General features: G+C 39.5%; 1 protein-coding gene across 1 annotated transcript in view; it reads left to right on the top strand.

The window, feature by feature from the left end:
• klhdc8a (kelch domain containing 8A) overlaps nt 1–17282 on the top strand; it is a 38393-nt gene extending 21111 nt beyond the window's left edge. Inside the window, exons 4-9 of the mRNA XM_067588383.1 lie at nt 1147–1357; nt 3465–3629; nt 3950–4168; nt 12221–12322; nt 12786–12934; nt 15999–17282. Of these exons, the coding sequence (XP_067444484.1) occupies nt 1147–1357; nt 3465–3629; nt 3950–4168; nt 12221–12322; nt 12786–12934; nt 15999–16052 (900 nt within the window). The 3' untranslated portion in view covers nt 16053–17282. The remainder of the gene's footprint in view (nt 1–1146; nt 1358–3464; nt 3630–3949; nt 4169–12220; nt 12323–12785; nt 12935–15998) is intronic.
• Nucleotides 17283–17698: the final 416 nt, after the last annotated feature.

Here is a 17698-nt window from a genome sequence, read left to right as displayed (position 1 = left end):
GGGAAACTCATCCAACAGAGCATATTTCTGAACTCTGGGTCACTAGATTATGCTCATGAGGATGATATTATTGGTAAGAATCTTCCTTAAAAACAAACTTGTGTTTTGATTCTCATGTCAATCTGCAGTAGATGAAAGAACATGTAGCAAACTGAAAGGAGCAAAACTTAACATAAATGAAAGGAGTTCTGTGATTTTGGAGACGTCTGTGTGCCTCTGCCAGCTGAAGCCATGAAAATTGCCCTGCGTCTGCGTGTGTGATAAGAGGTGCTCTGAGCAGGTTTTATCGCAAACACAATTTCATGCCAAAATGACCCCCAGAATTGCACTGCATCATCTGCATAAACACAGCCTGAGCTGCACCTCTCCTCCCACGTCAGTGCAGGGGCGTTTGTTTGATGCCCAGAAATGACCAAACAGGCACAGACGCAAAAAAAAATAGACTTGCGCCCGAGGAATACTGCACAAAGACTGCGCTAGCTTTGTGAAAATAGAGCCCTAAAAGTTTGAACTAACAAACATTCAGACATATGCTCAAATGAAATGACACATTTTCACAAGGCACTGAATACACTGAAAGGGGGAAAATGAAACTAGAATATTAGACTTATAATTTTCTTGGCAAATCAACAGCAAAGTAGTACATGCAGCTGTATTTCAATTTCCACTGTGCAAATGTTTCAGGGTTTATTTAAACATTAATGAGATCTAAGCCCCCTGAAGACACTGTCACAAATCAATGGATTTAAATTAGAAATAAACTAGCTTTCAATATAAAGCAAATCCTGGCACAGAAGAGGTGCACCAAGTAAGAAAAGAAAAACTTAGAAAAACTTCTACCTTTTTAAAGCACAGAAAACTTCAGTGGCTGCTGCTGCTGCTGCGAGTGAGTATTAATAGTAATGATTGTAATAATTAATTATTTGTAATGATTATGATGATAATGAAACATCTGTTCTGCCCTGTTTGCCATCAACATATTAAGTGTGTCACAGATGAACCAGGGAACGTGTACTTGGCAGTATGACCTCATTCAAGTTAGTTGAATCATACAAGTGAAAATTCACCAGCAGACTTGTCCTTCGTGGTTGGTGGGTTTGTATGTAACTGCTCTGCCTGACTGAAGCTGCTCGTCCCTGTTCGCAGGGGGACCGGTGGATGAGCTTGGCCCCCATGCCCACCCCTCGTGCTGGAGCAGCTGTAGCAGTGCTCGGAAAGCAGATCCTGGTGGTGGGGGGAGTGGGAGAGGACCAGAGTCCCCTGAAGGTGGTGGAGATGTACAACACAGAAGAAGGGAGGTGGAGGAAGAGGAGCGCTCTGCGGGAGGCCCTGATGGGTGTATTTATCACTGTGAAAGGTATGGACTGAGTCATGATGATTTAGGGGATGCATATAGTAGGTCATATATATATTATTTATGATATACTCTGTTGGTAGCCAACGCAGAATAAGCAGTAATGGAAGAAGTATTCAGATCCTTTACTTAAGTAAATACAGCAATGTAGAAAGTACATAAGTATTAAGAGCTTGATATAGTTCAAGTATTGCAGTAAAAGTAGTGGTTTGGTCCCTCTGACTGATATATTATTATATATGACATCATTAGATTATTAATACTGAAGCATCAGTGTTAGAGCAGCATGTTACTGTTACTCAAGTAAAGTACAAGTACTTCAAAATTGTACTTAAGTGCAATACTTGAGTAAATGTACTTGTAAATGTGTAAATCTTCTAAATGTGCTAGAGCAGCACGTACTCAAAGGAAAATCAAGCTGTGCACAGATGGATGTCAATCAAACTGCTACTTTGGAAGCATACTGAAATCTACATTTGGAAACCTCACATAGAGAAATGCTTCATGAAAAAGGTTTTACAGTTAGATTCGGTGTAAAAGGCTCTTTTCTTTGAGGGAGCTCTTAAAGAATCTGAGCAGCAACAAGGAGTCTTCTGGGAGAGCTAATCCCCCCCCCTTAAAGACACACACACATGAACATTAAATCTTAGTTAAATCAACAATAGCAAAAACAAGGAGGAGGAGGCTGAGGCGGTGGAGAGAGCTGCGGCAGCTATCGGTGTTGTATATTCAAACAGAGAGACACACTGATTCCTCTTGCTATCGGTATCAATGTGCATTTTATGGTGCATTCATGTCTTATGGGAAAAAATGATTTAAGTTTTGTAATGGAACATACTCTCTACCTCAGGCTTCAATATGTTAACTTTGTTTTTTTCTCCAGACTTTCATCAGAAGTTAATGATTCAAATGATGAATGATGTCCTGATGTCATATAACATTAACCAAACTAACTACATACACCACAACTTGTATGTAATTATTGATAATTGGATCTTATTTTTATTATTGAAATTGTAGTGTTCACTTTGCTTTAACACACATTAAAAAACAACTCTACAATACGCTCTATTAATTTGAACCAAGAACCACATAGTTTCTCCAATATGAGGGAATAGCAGTAATATTTTCACACTCACTTCTTAGGATCAGTCCAACAGTCAATACAAATAAAAAAGCCTTTTCAAAGAGCGTCTCTTCAACCGCGGTGAGTTTGTGTTCAGTCTAGCAGGGCATCTGTCAGTGTCTGCTAGAACACAGATAGATGTTGTATACACGCAGACTTATTTGCTGCGTATAGGTTCATTGTGCTGCTCTCTCCATCTCCCTGACCAATCTTCGATCCTTGGCCCTTTGCTCACAGCCCCCCCCCTCCCAAAAAACTCATCCCAACTAGCTGAAAAAGAGACAAATAGTCTGACAAAATGATCGATAGAGCCAAATTAAAACAAATATGGTATTTTTAAAAGGATAGTCAGTCACCCAATTGACTAAATGATGTCATTTTTATGGATATTTGAAGAATCATTATTTTTCAGATATTAGATAATGAACTTCAGGTAATGAGTTTTACTTCTACGCCAAAATGAATACAAAGTGTTTTGGAAACTTTTTTAGTAGCATGGATGCACTGAGGTCGGATTTAACTGGAAGTAAATGGCAGGTAAATTGAGAAGCTAGAAAAATAAATGAGATATATAAATAAATAAATAAACATGTAGATTGTTTCCTTGCAGCTCTTTTTCTTTTCATTCTGATAATTAATGCTATATTTTCTCTTGCTTCAGCACCCTCACCCACCTCCATTCTTATGCTAGAGGTGTTATGCCAAAGTGCCAGACATGGACTTGTGCATTTTTATTCTGCTGCTGTACTCCCCAAGCTTCCTGTGTCTGTCACAGTCTCCTGCCTCGTCACAAGCTAACTTCTTAAAGATCTTTCATAAAGTAATCTTTATCGAGCAGGTTGTTATTGTTCTTTGGTGTCAGTTTATTTAGCACCATTTTCAAAGACAAATGTATCTACCCTCTCAGCTTCAACCTTTCTCATCTGACACATGATAATATGCTTACAAGCATTCAGATGGAAACTTTGACATGTGTGTGTGTAGATGGCCGGGCTCTGGCTGTGGGGGGAATGGGTGCTGACCTGCTCCCTCGCAGCATCCTGCAGCAGTACGACCTTCGGAAGGACGTGTGGGCGCTACTTCCTCCCATGCCGACCCCCCGGTATGATGCCAACGTACATCTGCTAGCCAACAAGCTCTACGTGGCAGGTACAAACTGGTGTGGGTGTGTTCGCTGTACTTTTTTTTTTTTTTTAAACAGTATTTTATTAAGAGTTTACACACATACAGGAAAAGAAATGAAAAAAGGAAAGAAAAGAGGAAAATAAAAGCCCTGTAAAATGCTCATGCACATAAAGAAAACAGAATATAAAAAGGTTTGACACAAACGGGTAGTTAAAGGTTTACTATGCAGGATTTGTTGGAACATTCTTGTGTTCACAGTACTTCATTGAAATGATTTCTCACTGTTTCAATATGAGCTGAGTAAAGATTATATCAAGCAGTGATGTATTTACACAATCTTCTAGGTGGCCGTCAGTGTAAGCGACCGGTGAAAGCCTTCGAAGTTTACGACTCAGAGACACGCTCTTGGACTACGCTACCCATGATGCCATGTAAACGTTCATATGGGGGAGTGATATGGGACACAGCTGGGAGGCTGTGTCTGCTGGGAGGACTGCGGCAGGGAGGAGGACACCAGAGCTCCAAGTTCACCAAGAACGTCAACATTTTTGACACCAACCAAGGTACAAAAACATACTGTGCACATTTACTTATAGAGGTTTCCATTTCTTTAAAAAAAAGTTTTTTAAAAGTAAGATAAAAGTTCTATATTTTCACTATAAACTCTAATGATCTTCCAGTGACACATCTCACCTTTTCAGCACCGCTTGTTTCGCCGTTATTCACAAATAAGAACACATACACATGCACACACACAACACAACTCTAAAGTTTTGAAAGATGTCAGATATGTCAGAATTAATCACACTGTAATGTGTATAAAACAATCCAGCTGGAACTGCAGATACAACAAATGTCATCATGAGTTTGAATATTTCACTCAGTATATGCAGGATGTAGGAGAGTTGGAATGATTATAAAATATCAAGTAGGGTTGAGGGCTTTGAGGGCACTGTATGCATAATGTTGCTCTGTGGCCTGCTATAAATATTCAGTTTTGTTAACTTGTTGGAAAGATATAGCTGGCATATTCTGGAATAGCTTTTAAAGTAGTAGTTGAGCATTTTGGGATATATGCATAATGCTTTCTTTCTGAGAGAGGGATGAGGAGACTGTAGAGCTGGAGTCAGCACATGATTAGCCTGGAAGACTGGCTAAAGACTGGAGGAAGAGGAGTATAGAAGGCCTGGCTCTCAGAAAAAAGTGAAAAGTGAAAGTTAAAAATACACCAACCAACACATCCATAGCTGTCTACTGTAGATCATGTATCTTGTTTGCTTAACTCCCATAAGAAACAGACAGACATGCTGTTTATCCATCCGCTCAATACTTGTCTGCAGTGTCTGCAGCTCAAGTGTGTGCAGGTTTGGTTCTGGTCTCTGTACAGATGTGATGGTACCAAACCTGGTGATGTCACTATGAAAACAAGAATCTGGAAAGCCTCACACAGTCTATGCACCCGTCTGTCATTCACCAAGAAATTCTTCCAGCACGTAGCTCCCTATAAAATCACAAATTGTCATTTTTACATACAGTACTGTGCAAAAGTTTTAGGCACTAAAAGTAAAGTGAGAATGCTTACAAAAAAAATGCTATAAATTGTTTTAATTTATCAATTAACTTCCTACAAAGTTGAGTAAACAGCAGAAACTTAAATGAAATCAATATTTGCTGTGAGCAGCTTTGCCTTTAAAACAGCAGTAGTTCTCCTCGGTTCACTTGAACACAGTTTTTCATGGTAACTTGCAGGAAGGTTGTTGTAACCATCCTGGAGAAAGAATGTTCTTCTGTGGATTTATTCATTTAGGCCATCTCAGGTGCTTCTTCATGTAATCCCAGATTGACTCCATGATGGGGGCCAAACCATACCATCTGTTGCAGGACTCATCATTCTTCTTGTTACTGAAAATAATTCTTTATGACTCTAGCTGTATGCTGGGGGTCATTGTCATGTCATGAATAAATTTGGGACCGATCAGACACCTCCCTGATTGTATTGCATAATGGATAAGAATCTAAACATCTAGGGTGTCTAAAACTTTTGCACAGTGCTGTATGTAAACAAGCGAGATACACAAAGTTAAACATTTATAGCATTTATTCAGGCTGGCTGTTTCCCCTCTAGTTCCCCTCCAGCAGCCTCCAGTCTTTATGCTAAGCTTGGCTAAATATCTAGCTCCATACATAATGCACAGACAGAGTGATACAAGGAGATTGATGCCAATCTTATAAAGAAAGCAAGTCAGCACATTTCCTAAACACATGAAGTATTCCTTTAGCAGTTCTCTTAACAATAAGAGACCTGTCTATCAAGTCTGTAGTCTAGAAAAAATGAAAATTATTATGCTAGAGCAAGAGATTTTCCTTTGACAACATACCACACAGGCACTTTGTTTTTGGTATCAGCAAGTGTCTCATCATCTTCTTGTCACTGACAGCATGCATCTTCATTTTGACTTCACTGTCATACAAAGCAGCCATTAACATCAACCTCACTGTGGAAAGAAATACTTTTCTACTGCAATAGGCTCGTTCCTCTCTTCATTCTGTGCACATTCTGTGTCCCACAACACAGCGAAATGACTTATCCCTCTATCCGGCAAAGACACCCCAGAGTAACAGGTGAACAAATTGAGGAGGGACCAGAAGGAGAAACGGGAGAGCAAAAATCGATAAGTCATTTTAGACAGCCGGGTATGCGGTCACACATCGGGATCGGTCGAATGAAAGCCAAATAAAGCAGAACACGGGAGTGATAATGTTAATGTATGATAATAAGGGGAGAAAGTTTGCCTTGTGTGTAAGAGAGAGAGAAAGAAGGGGAGAAAGGCCTTCCAACACACATAAACACAGCCACTTATATACTGATGCACATGCACACATGTACGGGGGAGGCAGCCGTAGCCCGTTCCTCCAATCTAATTTTGGTGGAGATGAGACGTGAGATGAGCTGCGGAGGGAGGGCTGTGGATGAGAAGCGCTTTAAATTACAAGATCCAGAAACAGATTGCTTTATTATCTATCTTCAGCAATATCTCTCCGCACACATACACACACATACACACACATGTGGTCATGCAATCTGCTGTCACACAGTGATATTCTATTACTGTTCCATTCCATATCGCCAGTATTAAGATGCACGCCTGTTAGGTAATGTCTCTGCGAGAGTTTCAGTATTGTATGCACGCCAGCAGGCAAGCCGCAGCAAGCACAACCGAAAACACAAAGACTGGAGTTGTGAAAGATAATAAACACGTAGAATGAAAAACTGTGGCTTTTGAAAATCATTTGAAAGGGTCAGTTCACCCAAATTATATAAAAAAAACAACATTTTTGTCTGTTCGCTCTTGTGGTATCTAGTCATGCAGGTAATTTTAGTTTTATTTGCTCAGATTTTGAGGTATTCGTCTCCAAAATTTCCACATCTATCACAATACAGTGATCACCACAAACAAAATAACATTCACCTCCATTATGTTGAGGTGAAAGCAGATACCTCAGGTATCTCATAACCTGGGCAAACGCTGCTAGCAGAGTTAGCCTGTTTCCACCACAGCATCTTTTCCAGTGGTCCTGAGACTATTTTAAGAACTCACAAGCCTTACCTGAGTTTCAATCAAAGGAACCAGGGTCTAAATTCAGTTCAAGGCCCCAAAATAGGCTCCTGCTCTAGAGGTAGTACTTTCTAATGGTCCATGAACTATTGTTGCTGAGTTTGCAGTGCTGAATGTCACTCATTGATCAAACACAAACCTTGAGGTTGATGCAACTAGTGCAGAGTTCAAATCAAACAGTAGGGAAGCACTGGGTTCCAGTAAAATCTAAATTAGGATGAGGGACGGACATTTCTTGTGGTGTTCATTGAATGTAGTTTGACTTCCTAACATGTCTAAAAGGCAAGATAAAGAAAGAGAGAGTGTGTGAATCGAGGGAGAGTTCTTTGAACGCCCCCACTCCTCCATCTCGTAAATAATAAGATGAAAATGCATGATAATAGTAGTAGTACAAGAAAGCTGAAATGGTATGTAAATCAGCACATTATTCATGCACTAACCCTGTAATCAGGTTTAGTTTTTTGACCTGATACCGTAAATACATAAATTAAACTATGTTTCTAGAGTTTCATACACTTGAGTAATACCAGCAGTCTTCCTGTCAGGCTGCATACAGCCTCAACAACCTCTACCAAAAAGAAAGAGCTCCCTCTATGTTGCCTAAGAGGCAAAATCATTCACTTGCATACTGTACATTTTACCCTTGTCTCTTCTCAGCATAGATTTGAGCAGCTGGACAGTCAGGAAACTGTTTATACTGAGATCCTGGTTTTGCTCCTGAGGTTTCTTAGTACCTGGAACTATTTCCAGATCAAAAATTTTTGTGCTTTGGGGCGAACAGGCCTTTTAAAAATTTCTATTTCAGTTGCTCTTCTCAACTAGAGTAGTGAATCCTGATGCGTACAACAAAGAAAGACTTTCATCAGCCCCTCTTGCCTGAACAAAAAGAACTCTGGCAACAGTAACAATAACCACAAATGATGCAGTCCCCCTGAGGCCAAAATGTATTCCCATGTTGTCTTTATTTCATTTATATCCTGCTTGAAATGAGAGTAAAATTACCCAAAATGCAAAAGCAGAAATGCGAGTAGAGCAAATGTGCGTCCTTGGGCCAATATGTAATGATTAAAAAATGCTAGAACATAATGGATCTCGTTCAAAGGGCTCATCTGAAGGTGGTCATCAGTGTCTAAGATTTCACACGTGACAGACAGACAGAATCCATCAAAGGCCGAGAGCCAATCACCATCCTTTTCTAGTTTTTATCATGAGAGACAATTACAGAGGAGAGCTGTGGACAAAATTACCACCAGACAGACTACAAAGCCCAGCCATCAGAGAATCGCCTCATCTCCCTCATTCTATTGTCACTCCCTCTCTCTGACTATATTCTCTATCTCTGTATTTTTCTCTGTCTCTCTGTCTTGTTATTCTCCTCAGCTTCTCCCTCCAGAGTAGAATAATGTATGCTGGTGTTTTCCCTGCATCCTACAAAGAAAATCTTGGAGCGAACACTTGTGTAATCCCTCCAAATCAAATAGGAATCAGGCCTGCAGTCGCAACTTGGTCTCAGAGGACTGGACCATAAGTCTGTAGTGTGATGTGTTGACACAACTGTAATTTAAAGAAGAAAATCCAGCCTGTAACATAGGGGCACTGTTTAAAAAAAAAAAAGAGCTGTTGTTGTTGTTGCATCTTGTATTCTGCATCCATCTTGTTGACTGGTGGGTAGGTATAATAGAAGTTAGAACACAATGTTTTGGTGTATTTCCCTCAGATTCAAGGAGAAGTAGTTTATTTCTAGAGCCACCATTTTGTATAAATGTCAGCAGTTATTTACTGGTAAATCCATTACAGAGAAGAAAGGTTTTCACATTTCTGCACCACTAGTAGCCTCAATAGACCAGAATGTAGCCACAAATTTGCATGCAATTCTCTGACTGCATGTTAAAAGAAAACACCTGCATGTAATAAGTTCAGGTGCTGATTGCATTAGCTGTTCATAAGTTCAAATTTTGTCTAGGTTGAAATGTTTTCAAAGTGGACATTTATGCATCACTGAATAAATACAGCCTGCATCACACAAACAAGTTACGTAGATGTTTAAATAAAATATATATTAACACCCAGCAACTGCTCACTGTTGCATTTCTGACCAAACCAAATGACAAAACTAGCTTGTTCATATGTTAGCCACTTAAAATGGAATATGGTCAACACTTAAATAGAAATTACATGTAAAATCCTAAAAACACCTTGCCAGTAACGTGAGACTAAATTACCAAATAATGTTGATTAGGTAGCATAATCTCTTTCCCTAAAACGGTCATATTACAGCTTGTTATTTTCGTGGATGTATTAAGAAAAAACTAGATACAGTGTTCCAAGATGACATCCCATTCATTAGTATGGAAGTTGCTAATCGGGTACATACACTGAAAAAACATTTCAGTCTTCTAAGTTTTTGGAGGGAAGGACTGGAGTACGATGTAGACTTTCTCTGGCTGAGCAGGCTGACTTCCTGTTGGCTCCCTGCACACATGGCATAAAATAATTTAATGATACAGCTATTTCCAAAAACTTGCCAGATTTAATTGGACCAAACGGATCAAACTGTATGTGTCATATCACTAGGCCCTGCAGAGGCTGTGCTGTCATAAATCTACTGAGCCCTCTGACAGGTGACACCAGTCTCTTACTGTCAATTGTAATAACTTTGGTGATTTTTCATCTAGCGCCAGCATCAGGTCAAAATTTCAATATGACCAGTGCTTTGTTTTATAACTAAAATGCCTGCAAAACTAACGACATTCCCATCAGCCTCAGCTGTACTTTGTGTTTACTGCTAATTAGCAAATGTTAGCATGCTAACATGCTAAACTGAGATGGAAAAACATGGTAAATATTACATAAGAAGAGAACAGAGCAGAGTGGAAGCTGTGATCTGCACTCTGTTCTCCTCAGTGTAACTTAACCAGGCTGGAAAGGAGGACACATTTCCTCATCACACACTGCTGCAACATGTAGGAAGGCTCACCATCTGGCTACTTATCTCTCTTACCTCTATTTGTTTCTCTCGACCTTGTCGTCTCTGCCTCCTATTTAAAAGAGAGATGGAGGATAGAGGAGAAAGAGAAAAAGCGAGGCAAAAGGGGTAAGAAGTAGAAGACAATAAGAACAAGAGAATGAGAGAGAGAGAAAGCAAAAAAGAGAAAAACAAGTTAAAGATGATAGAGAGATCCAGACAAAGAAAGAGAAGATAGACAAAGATAAGGAGCAAGATAATGTTCTTGTACTTTCACTCTCTGGTTCTTTCCAGTACTCTCTTGCTCCCTCACTCCCTGATGAAGTTATCTTTCTTCCTCTGTCACGATTCTCTCTAGTCTGGGTTTCCTTCTGACAAACAAGACTTGGCAGCAACAAAACCTGGAAGTAGAAATAAAAACTTGTACAGAATCTGTTGGGGAAAGAGAAACATGGTTTTGATGGCTATGTTTTCATTTCCTACACTCTCAAGTACACCCTTTATCATCTGGAGTGCTTCAGCTTTGAGTGTTGTGGAACCTCTACACAGACCGCAACAGTATTGGAGAGAACGTTGTTGTGAATCTTAAAGGTGCAATGTGTAGAATTTAGTGGCAGCTAGTGGAACCGACTTGGCAGAAATGGAATATAATTTTCATAAGAATGTGTTAATTAGTGTATAATCAGCTGAAAATAAGAATCGTTGTGTTTTCGTTACCGTAGAATGAGTCCTTTATATCTACACAGGGAGCGGGTCCTCTTTCACAGAGGCCGCCATGTTGCACCGCCATGTTTCTACAGTAACCCAGAACAGACAAACCAAACACTGGTTGTAGAGAGGGCTTTTTGCATTTTTTGCGAGTTTCACGGCCACCGTAGGTTCTCCTACATGCTTGGAAGTGGAGAGGGAGGGGAATTCAGTTTGTTGCAACCTCACTGCTAGATGTCTCTAAATTCTACTCACTGGTCTTTTAAATGTCAGGTAATGAAGGAGATCCAATTAAAATTGTAATGTCCTACACCTGCAGCTCCAAAGACCCTATTGCTGATGCTCCTCGCTGTCTGGTGAAAAGATTTGACTTCCAACTCTGTGTGCAGCAGAGCAAGCACAAAGATGTCCCCAGGCGGCATGTATACCCATTCCAAACTGAAATGGATTTGTTAAAATACACACAATAACCCCAGAAGAACCTCATTTTTTAAATGTATCCATTTCCATGGCAAATAACTCCGAGAATGTAGAGTTTACTGTTGCAGATGTGACAAAAACAAGATTTAAAAACTGTGACCGTCGGATACTGGAGGAGGCTTGAGCAAGGATACACGAGGCCAGCAGCCTTCACTGATGTCTTTTACTGGGCCGAAGCAAGCCTTCATTGGAAATCTGTTTGTGATTGGATGTCACACCACAGCTTATTGGAGTGGTCTGATTCTACATCACTGCAGTTTTATACTGGAACAAATAACAAAACCTAATCAAGTGTATCACTCCAAAGTTTAAACATTTACTTGACTTTCTTCATTCATCTTTAGATTGCAGGTAAAAAGCTGAATTTTCCACCTCATAGCCATGACTCACTCCATCTCACACTAAATAGAAAACACTCCCAGAAATAGAGTTGTCCATATTGGTCTCCCAATATTCACCAGTTAAAAGTTCAACCTTGAAAATAGTGTCACTAACAAGCAACATTATCCCCGCTTTCTCACTCTAGTAGTAGTCTGATACTAACCTTCCTTTCCCCTCTCTATCTCTGTTAGTCTCTGCTTGTTTTAACCTCTCTCTGTCCTTGCCACGTGTATGTGTGTGTGTGCGTGTGTGTGTGTGTGCGCGCGCCGTACATATCCTTGCTGCAGCTGAATTCTCCGTGACCTGTTTGTGTGGGTCACACTCAAAAAAATAAAAAGTTCAGCAGCATCCTGTCCAGCTGAAGGTGGACTACAATGCCACTGACTTCACCTCTTAGAAGCTTTTACACACACACAAGCACACACATTTGCTCACTCCAGCTGTCGTCTCTTGTTCTCTTGCAGGCGCCTGGCTGAAGTCAGAGGAGACGGTGGCGATGAAAACAAAGAGAGCGGACTTCGTCGCTGCTTTCCTGCGAGGCCGCATGGTAGTAGCGGGGGGGCTTGGTAAGAGAGACGAGCAGGAAAACTAAAAGTTATTTTAGCTGCATTCATGTATGATTCATGTCAAGACTAACTGATAGATTAAAGCACATACTCAGAAGCCCTCACATGGCTTGTTTGAAGCTGCCAAGACTTCATAGCTGAAAGTTTCTGTGAACCTTGGTTGCTTCTGATCACCTTTTCATATTTGACAGATATGAACAAAATGAATAACGAACTAGTTTCACACAATAATTAATAAAACATTGGAATGTCAACAACGGAGGAACAAATCCAGTGAGAAAGTAACTATAAAATCAATGAATGAATGAAAATTGTTTGTTTCATTGATATGATCAAATGCACCTACAGGTTTGATGATGATGACTGTGTGGATGATGTCAAAATGTAGGAAGTCTGAAATATGACGTCCACCTGAGAAACCTCCTGTGTCTGATATGTCTGATATCTGTGTGTGTGTCTCTAGGTCATGAGCCCTCGGCTCTGGACACAGTGGAGGCCTTTCATCCTCAGAGGAAGAAGTGGGAGAGGTTGGCTCCCATGACCTTCCCCCGATGCTCCGCCTCCTCCATCGTTATCAGAGACCGCCTCCTGGTGGTGGGAGGAGTCAACCAGGTAAACTAGCGCTCATTTTAAAGGGTGATGCTGGTGATTTTCTATATTTTTCTAATTGTCAACAAATCTCTAGCGAAGCACTGTAAACAGAACAGTTCTTGTGCATGCTCAGAGGCGTCCGCCTCACACAGAACTGCTCTCCAGAGGCTGAAAACATGATCATTGAAGTGTTTGTAATAGTTTTTTGACAACAAATGAGGTCTACAGCACAGAGGAAGACATATCAGGCTTTGGATACACACATAATACTTGTAAGTATGATGAGTTCATTGTTGGTTTGGCTCCAAACATGAGATTTGTTGAGAATTAGAAATATATAGAAAAAAAATCAGCCTTTTCCTCTAAACAGCACTTAATTACATCACCTCATCAACTGAATGAGTAAGACATCTCATCAGTGTCATTAGCATTTTAAAGAGTGTGGAGTGCGTTGCTTATGTATGGTCTTGCTCTTAATGTGAAGTGCACTCAACTGGGAGTGTGACTCCATGGGGAATGACTCTCCATTAGGAAGAAGGGCCAGTGAGAAGTCCTAGCTGTCTGTCCATCAGGTTCACACATACACTCATCTGTTGCTACATTTCACATTTCACATGACAGTGTCGGATAGTAATGTGCTGCTTTTCACGGTAATTAACAGATTCATGTATTATTTTCCAAATGTATGTATAAAAATTACCAAAAATACCACTCGACTATCATTAATGTGCCGCTTCTTAAGAGCCGACAAGCTGCACTTACACTTGTAAGTGCAGCTTACAAGCTGTTTTTTTCAAGCATTTTACAAAGAAATGTGAAAAAAAGGGGAAAAAATCTGTAATCGGTGTGGTGCAACCGCATGAAAATCTACTGACAGCAGTAGCAATAACTGGGATCAGATTCCCTGTCTGCTGAGCATAAAAGCAAGACATTGTTTTCGTTATCATCACTATTAAATATCAGATTCCATTTGAATTATCTAAAAGCTTCATCCTACCCCCACAATTAGTGTTCATCATACTGTAATTCATCATAATTAGCTGCTAGTCGTGATCATTTACAAGAGAAAAAAAAAGGAAAAAGATTTCAGTCTTCAGATGTGATGCTGTAACTCAAATAAATCAAGAAATAACATAATTACTTACATTAGAGTAATGAGTGGAATATGCACTAAAACATAGACTTTGTGTCTTTGGTGTCTTTTATGTGTAATTTCAGGGTCTCTGAGATTATAGATGTCTCAATATTGACTCCGCAAACTCTAAATCAGTCACAGTCAAGTCTCCGCTCATCACCTCTGATAGATAGGGTTGATAATCAGAAAACAAGCAAATGTATAGTGCACTATACTGTATATCACTGTGGATTACAAGGAATCCATCATAATGGGAAAGAATCCAAAATAAATGGATTACTATGCAGTTTCTACCAGTTTATTGTCATCTTGTATGAAGGTAATTGGATTTGATGTATAATCATTTGTACACTTAATACCTAAAGCAGTTGATATACAAAAAGCGACCTTATACAGTGCACATTAAATAAGTGACACTGTATGACAAGGTGTCCCAGCTTAAGAAAACAAGGACACACACGCAAACACAGTGTCATTAATGCAGAGCTCCTGGAAGCAGGCCCAGCCACTATCATCCAGTTACAAAGCCACAGTGTCAGCACTTTCAGACCTGCAGTGCTGGACCTGCAGCTCTAGTCCAACCTGCACCACCTGTTGGCAAGGAGAGCACCAGCAGCAGCAGTTCAGATATGTCCCATCAACAAACAAGCATGCAGGTCGACTGAGCTCTGTGTGTTGAACGTTTGAACTACAAACTGAGATCAATGCTACATCTGTTGAAACTCATCAGACTGAGTTTGCTCAGTTGCCAAGAAACTGCCAATGTTCAAACTTTCCATGGTGCTCAGAATCAGTCTGTTGATGATGAGGACTGTGTGAAACTGTTGAAAGCTCCAGAAGAAGTGTGTAGGCGGACCACGTCGACTGTTGTTTCCAAGGTCAGGAAAGAACTGTCAAGCTCTACGTATCTTTTGCTTAATGATAGAACACTTTGCTCTAGACAGGGTACTATTTCTACAATTGACACTTTGACGTAATTTGTCTGACAGTCGAGCGCCTGAAAGAGCATAATGTTAAAGCTCTGAAGATTTTGTATTATATAGCCCTTGAAAAATTGGTTTAAAATCTTTAGTATATCTCTGTAATAAATATCATGGAAATTCAAAGAAAAACAAACATTCTACATATTATTTAATTATTATTTATTAAGATTCCAAAGACGATGTAATCTGCTTCGTCAAGACTCTGCTGGTGTGGTTTGATCAGTTTGACAGCGGCTGGTGCACAGAAGTACATGACATCACTGATTTCTAACTGAGCCCCACCCACGTCAGACCGATGAGAGAAGCGCAGACAAAAAAACACAAATAGAGAAACGTCTCTCGTGAAATAATCCAAACTGTTCTAATTTTGGCAGAAAAGTATCCATTCAGAACCACATCATTCACAGAAAGAAGCTAAATGAGATCATATGTTTTTAGGGCCTTTAATATTCACTGAGGCATAACGTGACACAAGAATGTTAACCCTTGAAACACACACATAAAGACAATAAACCTGCAGCTAGCAAGGAGTGTTAAACTCATAGCTGGCAACACATGAATAAACTGATCTGAGAATGACTGAACAGCTCCCCCTTGTGGACAATCTGCAGTCTGCTAACACTGACTGACTGAGTTTGTGAGTTTCAAGCTATTTCTATAAGGTGCCTCATAACCAGTAATGATCAGTATTGGACATATTCTAAATCAGGACACATCAGCGTGCATTATTATTCTCATACCACGGTCACTATGAAAGGAACGAAAAGAAGAGTGTCTTGTTTCTATGGTGATTACCTGCTCTTGTTAAAATTCAATAACTGATATGTAGTTTTAACAAACACCTGCCAGCCAATCAGAAACAAGCATTTTCATTTACTTATGGGCTTAGTATTGAATGAAATGTCATTATGGTAATATTAATAGCCTTTCACCATCCATCTTTTCTTTATTTCTCTCTCTCTCTCAGGTTCCCAGCTCGGCGCATGAGATCCTGTATGTGAAAGAAGAGGAGTATCTGTAGTCTGTAGTGACTGACACCACATGAATGCAGCAAATCAGTGATTCCGCTTCCTCTTTTTCTGTACAACCCTCCTGAATCAGATGGTAGTGCAATACATAAGCAGCATCAAAAACACTGAGTGAAATGGAAGTGCAAGTCCGACTCTCTAATGTAATGTAACAGATAACACTGCCCCCTGCTGGGCTGTGATGACTTTGAGACCCCCACATGTAAGCACACACATGCACAATGGAGGAGCTGGCTCTTTCTTTATACCGACTTCTGTTTCTTGAGAATTTTTAGTATGTAAGACTTCTGCGTTGTACGTTGTAGTGCATACTTGGGGAGAAGAAATATTTTGTAGCTTATATGTCTAGTATTGTAGACAGAGAAATATATGGAGGATTTACAGTATTTTATAGCATATATGTATTTCATTTTGTTTGGTTTGGTGTTTTTTGTGTGCTGCTTGCTAACAACTGAGCATTTGTACTGCAGATAGTGTGATTTACACATAAGATTTTAATTCAGTTCCATGATGTGACTGCAATATTTGTATATCATTTAATATCATCTAGAAAAAAAGTACTAAAAACTGGGTAATGTTTGGTGAATAAACTGTACTGTAAAAAAAATTTGCAGTAAAGCGATTAACACTGATTGGGAGTTTATTTCACCATCGATCATTTGTAGTAGCTCTAGTAAGTACACTGAATGCTGTACTATCACTCATCTGTGCTGTAACAGTTCCCATGTGTGGGTATGATCATGATTTTATTATTGCATATATGAAAAGAAATGACAATATGTTGTTTGTTTGTGATTACCAGACTGATGTAGGCAAAGAAAATGATCTTGTTTGACTGATTGTACATTTTATTCCTGCAGCAATACATTTTCTGTCTTTTCAGTGTTTCATTTATTGCAACATGTGCTGTGCAGTAATAATGACCATTTATTAACACTTCACTCAGGTTTGTGATGTTACAGATTTGTTTTTGTGACTTTCTACTGACCTGTATTATGTTTGCTGTCATTATAGCCAAAGCCAAACTCTTGTCTGTTTGGCTGAGACTGTTGTGTAAGAGACGAATAAGAAATATGTTATTGTGCTGAAAATTCATTTCCGAAGATTTGATTTCATCCTACAATATGACCCATCTCTGTTCTGTCCTACACCCAATTATGTCTTGTAATATTGAGGATATGAGTAGTCATGTTCAGTGGAATAAATGGGATCTGTAGTTTGTATTGCACTTGTTTACCACTAGATGGGAGTGATTACATTGCACGAGAGAGCTGGTGAGGTTTTCACTGACTCATGGCACAATTTTAACTTCTCAGTACGTGAATCAGTACAAATTGACAGTATATTGTTACATAAGCAGATATGTTTTCTAGGTGAGTGGATTTTCTTTATATTAATGACACACTTTCTTAAGCTAAATAGGTTAAGAAAGTCTTAATCTTAAAACAAATCATAAACATTGAATGTACATTATGATAAGCAATACTGTAATAGGGTGAGAGAGGAAAAAGGATAAATGAGTATTTTCTGAAAATGGAATATTTGGCCATTTAAGTGGCCATAATGATTATTGCTAACAGGATATCATTGTTGACTCTTCTTATTTTAATACTATGACGTACTGTAGATGGGTTTCCCA

This window comes from Thunnus thynnus, chromosome 4 (genome assembly GCF_963924715.1).
Source record: "Thunnus thynnus chromosome 4, fThuThy2.1, whole genome shotgun sequence".
In the NCBI taxonomy this organism is placed as follows: domain Eukaryota; kingdom Metazoa; phylum Chordata; class Actinopteri; order Scombriformes; family Scombridae; genus Thunnus; species Thunnus thynnus.
This window is presented reverse-complemented; position numbering and strand designations above follow the sequence as displayed.